The sequence below is a fragment of the Silene latifolia genome, chromosome 8, assembly GCF_048544455.1.
Source record: "Silene latifolia isolate original U9 population chromosome 8, ASM4854445v1, whole genome shotgun sequence".
NCBI lineage: Eukaryota > Viridiplantae > Streptophyta > Magnoliopsida > Caryophyllales > Caryophyllaceae > Silene > Silene latifolia.
In genome coordinates this window covers 71641085-71650228 of record NC_133533.1, presented here as the reverse complement: position 1 = coordinate 71650228, position 9144 = coordinate 71641085, and the positions used below count along the sequence as shown (strand labels likewise).

General features: G+C 38.4%; 1 protein-coding gene across 2 annotated transcripts; it reads right to left on the bottom strand.

The window, feature by feature from the left end:
• Positions 1-4148: 4148 nt before the first annotated feature.
• Positions 4149-8835, bottom strand: LOC141596958 (protein NRT1/ PTR FAMILY 5.10-like). 2 transcript variants are annotated; one of them, XM_074417241.1, is made up of 4 exons: positions 8607-8835; positions 7113-7330; positions 5384-5931; positions 4149-5150 (listed from the first exon to the last, which is right to left on the bottom strand). In XM_074417241.1, exons 1-4 carry the CDS (start codon positions 8752-8754, stop codon positions 4325-4327), a joined length of 1740 nt encoding a protein of 579 aa, XP_074273342.1. In that variant the 5' UTR covers positions 8755-8835; the 3' UTR covers positions 4149-4324. The 2 variants fall into 2 exon arrangements, with proteins under 2 accessions (XP_074273342.1, XP_074273343.1); XM_074417242.1 differs by lacking the exon at positions 7113-7330 and having other exon boundaries at positions 8607-8689.
• Between the last annotated feature and the right edge of the window lie 309 nt (positions 8836-9144).

Sequence of the window (9144 nt, the reverse complement as noted above, 5' to 3'; positions counted from 1 at the left end):
AACAAATGTCTCTGAGACAAAAGACAAACTAAACAAAAAACAAACAGAAAATAGTTGCCTCCCCGGCAACGGCGCAAAATTTGACAAGGGTAAAGTCGTGTCCCCTAAATCAAAGTAATCCTAACTCAATACTAACAAATAGTCAGTGGCAGGTAAGCTATCGAATCCACAGGGAGGCGGTAATAGTCTATTTGCTAATTTTTAAGTCCATCTTAAAATAACAATTTTCTTGAAGGTTGATTGATTTCTAAAACTAATTGCGAGGTAAATAAAGACGAATTCAAATATATTAAAAGAGTTTAGGGATCGGGTTCACTAGGTCAGTTATCCGGGGGTGTGATTTAACTAGTTAAAAGGACAATTAAGTTGTTTAAGGTCATATGATTTGTCGACTCTAGATGCCCTTTAGATCTAAACTTAACATGCGGTCGCTATAATTAAGTCGGACTATTAAATTGTCGCAACCTATATTAGTCATAACCCGGTTGGCGATAATCCTAATTTGTAAGACTAATTAACTAATCCTGGCCAGTAATTAATCAATTAGATTCAGGACAACAATTGAACAACAGAAACAATTAAGAAGAGTTTAACAATTAACTCATTAATTAAACCCCTTCTAATAACCTAGATCCCCTTTCACTCTAGATTAATAATTTCGCTACTCATACTAATAAGAACTACAACAACAAGTTGAATAGAAAGCATAATTAAAAGTATGAAAAAGAAGAACAAGAAAACAATTGTAAAACTAGAACTTGAATTAATAAATAGCAAGGAAAGATTACCAATTACCGTAAATAAAGTGCGTAGATCCGAAAGCAATAAAGTAGAAAAACTAAACTAAACTAATCTAAGAGCTTTTCTAGGAGTTTTTGAGGTAAATAAAGCGTAAGCTAATAATAATCTACGAACTTCCTATTTATATTACAAAATAAACCGACTCAAGAAAGATTCGTGGAAAGTAGAAAATAGTAAACACTTGATCGAGTATTGCGACACTCGATCGAGTATTTACATCATAATGACTCGATCGAGTGACTTCATCTTTAGTCCTTCTTCGTGTCCTTTTTTCATGTTTCCTTCTCGATTCTTGTACTATTCCTTTCATGCTCTATCTTGCCGACCCCGTTGTGCTCCATTTTACTCTTTTGCTCCACAAATGCATTCAATCTTCATTAAAACACCAAAAGACGGAAGTATCGACATTTCTGATATAAACGACATATAAACAACGTATTATATCACAAAAGCGTCTCAAAACAACTAAGGAGGAGGCATATAAACGTATATAAATATGACTCATCAAAAGGTCCTAAGTATAGAAATAAGCAACACAAGCAAGCGAATCCAGCAGGAGAGGTCACCAGGAGAGTCAGCCACATCATCTAATGCCCCTTTTCGAACCCGAGAAAAACCAAGACGACACTTAGGAGGGATGGATTTCATGTTGCCTAACCCCATAGAGAACAAACAATCAAGCAAAGATATAGTCAAACCAACAGTCACAACCCCAACATCAGCCGAGGCAATCGATGGAGACAGGGCTGGAGGTTTGGGGATATCATAAACAATAAAGCGAATAAGGGCATCACCACAGTCCGGAGGCGCCACAAAATCGTCATGACTATGCCGACGCCGAGCGCGAAAGGTATGAGTTTTAAGGCATACCTCACATAACCAAACCCCCATATGCATTAAAGTAATCTCAACATCAGGAAAAATAGCCAAACTATCGGAAAACGTTTGATGAGTAAGTACCTGAGCATCACCATTGTACTGTCGATCACGAATGTAACACCCCAAGTTATTGAGAGGAAAGTTGTCCCACATCGGGAAATTGAGGAGCTTGTGATATGTTTATAAGAGATTTCTCTCACCACTTAGTAACAAGGCCTTGTACTTTTGAACTTAAGTGAGGACAAGTAATGGGCCAAAGGTACGCATCCAATCTTATTGGGGTTGTGTTACGACTATGGTTGGTCGGGTTGTTATAAATGGTATCAGAGCAACCCTACGACCGTGTGTTAAGCTTGTGGTCAGGAGTTCCCCGCTCACCCACCTAGCGGGGGAGGATTCTGGGGCTTGGATGCGGTCAAGTTAGAGTCACAACGAGGACGTAGTGTTCTTTAAGTGGGGGAGTTTGTAAAACCCCAAATTATTGAGAGGAAAGTTGTCCCACATCGGGAAATTGAGGAGCTTGTGATATGTTTATAAGGTATGAGTTTTAAGGCATACCTCACATAACCAAACCCCCATATGCATTAAAGTAATCTCAACATCAGGAAAAATAGCCAAACTATCGGAAAACGTTTGATGAGTAAGTAAGTACCTGAGCATCACCATTGTACTGTCGATCACGAATGTAACACCCCAAGTTATTGAGAGGAAAGTTGTCCCACATCGGGAAATCGAGGAGCTTGTGATATGTTTATAAGAGATTTCGCTCACCACTTAGTAACAAGGCTTTGTACTTTTGAACTTAAGTGAGGACAAGTAATGGGCCAAAGGTACGCATCCAATCTTATTGGGGTTGTGTTACGAGTATGGTTGGTCGTGTTGTTATAAATTGTATCAGAGCAACCCTACGACCGTTTGTTAAGCTTGTGGTCAGGAGTGCCCCGCTCACCCACCTAACGGGGGAGGATTCTGGGGCTTGGATGCGGTCAAGTTAGAGGCACAACGAGGACGTAGTGTTCTTTAAGTGGGGAGTTTGTAACACCCCAAATTATTGAGAGGAAAGTTGTCCCACATCGGGAAATTGAGGAGCTTGTGATATGTTTATAAGGGATTTCAGCCACCACTTAGTAACAAGGCATTGTACTTTTGGTCTTAAGTGAGGACAAGTGGTGGGCCCAAAGGTACACATTCCATCTTATTGTGTTATGACCGTGGTGGGCCGGGTTATTATAGCGAAGGTGCCGGAGCATGGAGGTTTTAACACCACCATCATGGCACCTACAAAGACCCAGAAAAGAGCAATGGTACCGAACAAGACCGGAAATGACACGAAGGAAGCAAAGCAGCCATAATGAAAATTGCACAAAAGGTACCACGCAAACCCACTGCCAACTGAAAACACAAACCCTATTATTATTATTATTGTTATTATTATTATTATTGTCGTTGTTGTTGTTGTTGTTAATCTACTAAGCGTTAAGATCCTCTCCATTACTTCAAAAGTAATGGATGATCTGTTACCTCTAATATGATCATTTTAGTATATTATTTCCCTTACACTTACCATCCTTTACTTAATATTGTGACTGTTAGATTGTTCCGAGATAATATCTAAACCGTTGAAAAGTAATAATAGAGAGGGAAAATAATAGAGATGATCCAAATTGGTCTTCTAGAATGTATGGTTTGCCGAGTCCTCTCACCTCTTTACTCTAATTTGTTTTATTCCAATTTCCAAGGCGTACACTTTCTGAGTAGACAAAAGTGTTGTACTTTTTTATTTGTGGGAGAGACATTTTGGGATATGGGTAGTATTCGAGTTGTATGATTGAGGTTGATTGTGAGTTTTTTATATAAATGGGTAGGATTATCATAGAAAAGATTAATAAAAGATAGAGAACGTAGATATTTAGAGAGTAGGTAAACCACTTAAAAACTCGTGTTATTCTTTTTTCTTCTCCTCCTTGTTATCACTTGTATTTATTTCGTTGTTTTAATCCACTTTGTATTCAAGAATCAAAGTACAGCACAACTCCGTGGTTAGAAAAGTTCATATTGCATCTTTAGTGAAGGGGTGAATTAAAATTAAAAAGGTACTTAATTCAGCCCTTCCACTCTGAAGTACCAAAATAACCGGATTCATAAACTCAACACTTTTGTAAATGTAAGACTTGGCAAACGTTGAGGCGCTGTTGAGGTGGTTCAGAGTGTTGAAGGGGTTGGATATTGGTGTTTGGTGGGATTTAGTTAGGATGACTGACCGAGGGAGTGAAAAAAAGAGAGGGAGGATGGAGGATAAATAAGCATTTTATTAATGACCGTACTAGATATGAGCTCTCCTTAAAATTCTTGCAAAATATAAATGTAAACAACTCAATAGAATAGAGACTGTAAGCCTGCAATCAATCACCTAGGAACAACGTCATCAATTCACAGTGGTGCGCAAAATGGAGAGACGCTGCCAAATAACAGAAACAATTGGTCAGGAGTTTCCAATCTATGAAAACAAAAGAAACTAGCCAAAATCAAGGGGGCTAATCACCGCTATATACATTAGCTAATCGTAATCATAACAGTAGGTCTTCCTTCAGACGGTCATTTCCGTCTGAAGGCTTCAGACAGGCTATATATGTTAAGGACCCATTTACAAGGTAGCACTGTTCCTTTTATATATGTAAGACTTGCTAAAATACACAAAAAGAACAATTTCTATAGCACTAAGACCAGCAAGTAACAAATAGAAATAATCGAGATGGGCTCGGTTCAGGTTATTAGCAAACCAGCTATCTTGACCACCACCACCACCAGTAGTTTTATCGATGATGAAGACAAGTAAGCTGCTCAAAAGGCTTCCCGTCCCAAACACACTCAAATACAGCGATAGGCCCACGCTCCTGAGCTCAGTTGGGACCTGGTCATAAAAGAACTCTTGTAGGCCCACCATGGTGAACACATCAGCGACACCGAATAGCACATACTGAGGAACGAGCCACCAAACACTCATTGGGACAGTCTCGTTTGGCAGATCCATCAACCCGTGTTGTAGTGCTGTCAAAAGACGTTTCTTTTCGACCATGGCTGCAATTACCATTGACAGGATGGAAGTAAACATTCCTATGCCAATTCTTTGAAGCGTTGTTATTCCTGCAGGTTTTCCGGTTAAAGCTCTTACTGTAGGAACAAAGACACGATCGTAGATGGGAATAAAGAGGACGATGCTGAGGCCAATAAAACTTTGTAATGAAGAAGGAGGGACTGAAAATGAAGGTCCAACGGATCTGTCCATAGTAAGACCTTGCTTAGTGAAAAAAGTTGACTGTTGTGAAAACACCATGGCATACACCAAACAGGTAGCCCATATAGGACATAGTCTTAATACCGCCTTTGCCTCCTCAACTTCACTCATGCTGCATTCTTTATTCTTGTCATAAGAACCGGTAGGAGAAGAAACTAAGGCCTTGTTCAGAAACCTGTCATATTAATCATGCATGAACGGACTTGTTAAATAGTTAGATATGTTGTATCACGAAAATTTCCCCATCAATGTTAAACCGAGTTAATTCTACTTAGTGACAGGTTTCACAATTACCTTTTGGTGACCTAAATTGTAATATTTTCAAGATTTTATAAAAATTACTAATATTTTCACAAAGTGCAAATCCACTCAATAGTACTGTCAGGCAATGAAACTACTAGTATTTACCGAAGTAGTTGAGAATCGTGACTGGGATTAAATCCCTGCGCTTCCTCTCTGACATCAATTGTCGACTGTTTTGTATTCCAATTCCTCGTTGCCACAGCGAACACTCTGCCAATCCTCCAAAATGCACTTTGTTCTTCACTTTTCACAGTATACCGATAGGTCAGACTTCCAAGCAGAAATACCACTAATGCAGTTACCATAACAATGCATGGAATTCCAAATCCAAGCGCCCAACCAAAGTTGTCCTGGATGTAGTTTAAGAAAGACACTACAAGCAAAGGGCCAAGATTTGTGCCCATGTACCACCAATTAAAGAAAGAACTTTTTTCTCTGCTTTCCTGAGGATCTTGCCCATCAAACTGGTCAGCTCCAAATGCTTGCACACAAGGCTTGTGCCCAGATTGACCAAAGGCAATTAAATACAGAGAGAAGAAGATTGCGAAGGTTTTAGTCGGTTGTGAAAAACCTAACAAGTCGTTCACGACTGTTTTGCTGTTCAGGGAGCTGGTAGAAGGCAGCATAGCTAAAAGAGTGAGCAAGCTCAGCGCCTATTATTAGAGAAAATATTCATTGGATAAGAGCAGTGACTAACATTAAGTTATACACAATGGCAAGAGAAAATACAAGATCAACCATTCCTTTGGTATGGAAACAAAAAACAAAACGGTGAATATTTTATTAATAATTCACAAGGCAGAAAAAAGCTCACTGATCTACGCAATCAGAATTTGGGATAAACCCATTTTATCCAGCATGAAATGTATTGAACTGATCATCATCTGACATACTACTATATGCATCACTAATGCCACTAGATACAAAGTACAAACTCCTCACAGACTTACTATTTATTCTCATGAAAAAAGAATTACCTAATGCAACTGAAGTCCAGTAGCGCCAGGCTTACAGGAGACTGGTTCACAAGCAAGTGTGATTCCATCCTAAAACCAAATGCTGATAGGAATAGTACCCACTAGCTTGTGTTTCCTGCCATTATTTCTATAAGCCTAATGTGGAAGACTCAACAAGTGCGCTGGGCATATTAACCATTACATGGTTCATGCAAGGTACTCGGTAGGATGTGACTATTCAACGGATAAAAGAGAAAATAAAAGAGACCATCATATGCATCTTCTAAGAATTATATTCATGGTATCTGAGATACACTAACTGGTTACTGGTTAGTATTAGAATTGAGATGGTAGAAGATTTTAACACTGAACCTCTGTAGAAGAGAGTGCTGGTTACTGGTTAGTACTCCGTATTAGATATAGCACATACATTTGAACGATATATCAATGGCATTTTCTCTGTATAATATTTCAAATCCTCCTGATAAAATAATTTATGATTATTACCCATTTGCTGCATTGCTATAACACTTCTACGGAGAAGCACTCGCTACTCAATTCTCACAAAATCATACTGCCAACATCACTCAACCCAAAGAGCGCAGCTTAATTTAGTGGATTATTAGGCTTATGCCTGTAGCATGTAATAACAAGATACTATGTACTTAATCACTTGCTATAATCCATGGAATCACTCTCACATCACATCACGGGTATGGGCATAAGGCGGTAGCTATCACACTGCTACGGCGCACCATTCAGTACTCAATAATTACATATATTATGCTGCTGGGATTACTTTAAACTCTTTTAGATAATACATAAGAATACACAATCAATAATCAACTCCAATAAACAGAATAGAGAACAAGACTAACCAAAATGTAAATGACGGATGAGATAACAATAGTACGATAACGACCGAGAAAGGAATCAGCAATGACAGCACCCAAAACAGGCAGCAGCGAAGCCACCCCATTCCAAGCATTGACATTCGCCGCTGCTGCTGCCGTTGACAGTCTCAACGGTCCAGTTAAGTAGCTGATCAAATTTGATGTCACTCCAAAATAAGCTATCCTCTCCGCCACCTCCACTCCTTCAACATAATATAAATATATAAACAAACAAAAACTCCCTTTGTCCCAATCGATTGTTTACCCTTGTAATCTCTGTGAGGGATATCTTAGCAAAAGAATAACAAATGATTCGGAAGGAGAGAGTACATTGATTTATGATTGTGTCCAAACTTTAGTATTCCTCTAACTCTTTGGATTCGCAAGAAAAAGCACAAACATTTCGGAGTACAAGTGGATAAGTGGAGGGAATAATACCCCTTCCGTCTTACCTTCTCGTGCATCAAGGCTTTATATAGAAAATAGAGGGCTGCATTGCCATGGCTAAGACTAAGACCCAACGGGATGTAATTGTTCAGTGCGCGTGAAAAAATACAAAAATTAAATAATTAATTTACTGATAACAAATACTCCGAAATTACAATCAATAGCAAAACATGGGCTTGAAAACTCGGTCAAGTGCCGATGTCGAGATGAGTACACTGTAAAATAGTCAAAGCTCATCACCTAGTTGAAATTAGTCATTTAATGTTCGTCCTTCAACTAACCAAGGTATCTATATATATGCAGCCTATCATTTCCTCTCTATTCTTTCTATATGAGACCAACACAAACTACTTGGTGCTCCCAACAGTTTCCACCAGCATAGTAATAAAGACGAAGCATTGAATCAGGCCGTAAAACTAACTGAAAAGTTAACTTAAAGCGGAATAGGTAACCGGAAGCTAAAAAGGTAGATGATACAATAACTGATTAGCTTTAAAGTAAATTTACCTTATTTTTCTATAGGTTTTACTCCATACTAGCTTAAATTTATTTCATATCAATTACCTAACATCAAGTTCTAACTGGTAAAATAAACACAGCTAAAATGACCTAAACTTCCTCCGTCTCAATTATTAATTGACTTTTTTTTATTCTCAGTGACAAGTATTTTATTCAACACAAAATCTCATTGAAGACGGCAAGTATCCTTCACTTTGGAGTGACGGATACCATTTCCTCTCACAAATGACCCAAATATAGGAGAGAGGAAAGCACATGGGGTGCCTCACCTTGTCCCCCTATCCGTTTTGTGAGTGACATTACCCGTCACTTGCTCTGACCCGTCTTCAGCAAGACTATGAAGGCAAACAAATGATTGGAACGGGGTCAATGCTCTTCGACTTCTCTACTGGATTATCTAATATCTATAAACCAGTAACTAACGACCATAATCCAATTACCATGATTAATTGATTGTAACTAGTAGTTAAACTAATTAGACAAATAATTAAGAGATTGCAATTAAGTAATAACCAATGATATAAGTAGCGGATCTCCAGCGACCGTGCTTCGATCGAAGAGCAGGGCCGCCATTAAAGTCAACAGCGGCATCAACGGTGTCGAAAGCAGCTGTTACTAATAACGGAGCTTCAATTGGAGCTGCTCCAATACCGCTCGACATTTTTTTGTCTCCTCAGTTTTGACTTTTTCTTTGTTGCTACCAAAATTTTAAATAAGTAAACATTGCATGTTGTTCAAACTAATGTCCGTATACTACTCCCTCCTATTCTTCTTTTTCTTCCTCTTTGGATGAGGCACAATATTTAAGGAATTGAATAAAGAATGAATAAAGAACTTTGGTGGGGTTTGTTGAGTGGAGAGAGGGATGAATAATTAGTAGTTAAATAAGATAAAGCATAAAGTTAATTGCTCCCTCCAAAAAATAGAACAACATTAGTACATTTTTAAGAATGAGATTAAACTGTCCCACTTAGTACATCATTAGTGATAATTATACAAAACAAGGTTGTTTAACAACCATTACATATGGAGACATGCCTCCATTTAACAA

Excerpts from the sequence above, each read along its gene's own strand:
- LOC141596958 (XM_074417241.1), bottom strand. The coding sequence starts at position 8,754 with ATGTCGAGCGGTATTGGAGCAGCTCCAATTGAAGCTCCGTTATTAGTA. Across the intron at positions 5,932-7,112 it reads CATCCGTCATTTACATTTTG|GCGCTGAGCTTGCTCACTCT; the intron begins GTTAGTCTTGTT and ends CTCTAATAATAG. Across the intron at positions 5,151-5,383 it reads CACGATTCTCAACTACTTCG|GTTTCTGAACAAGGCCTTAG; the intron begins GTAAATACTAGT and ends TTAATATGACAG.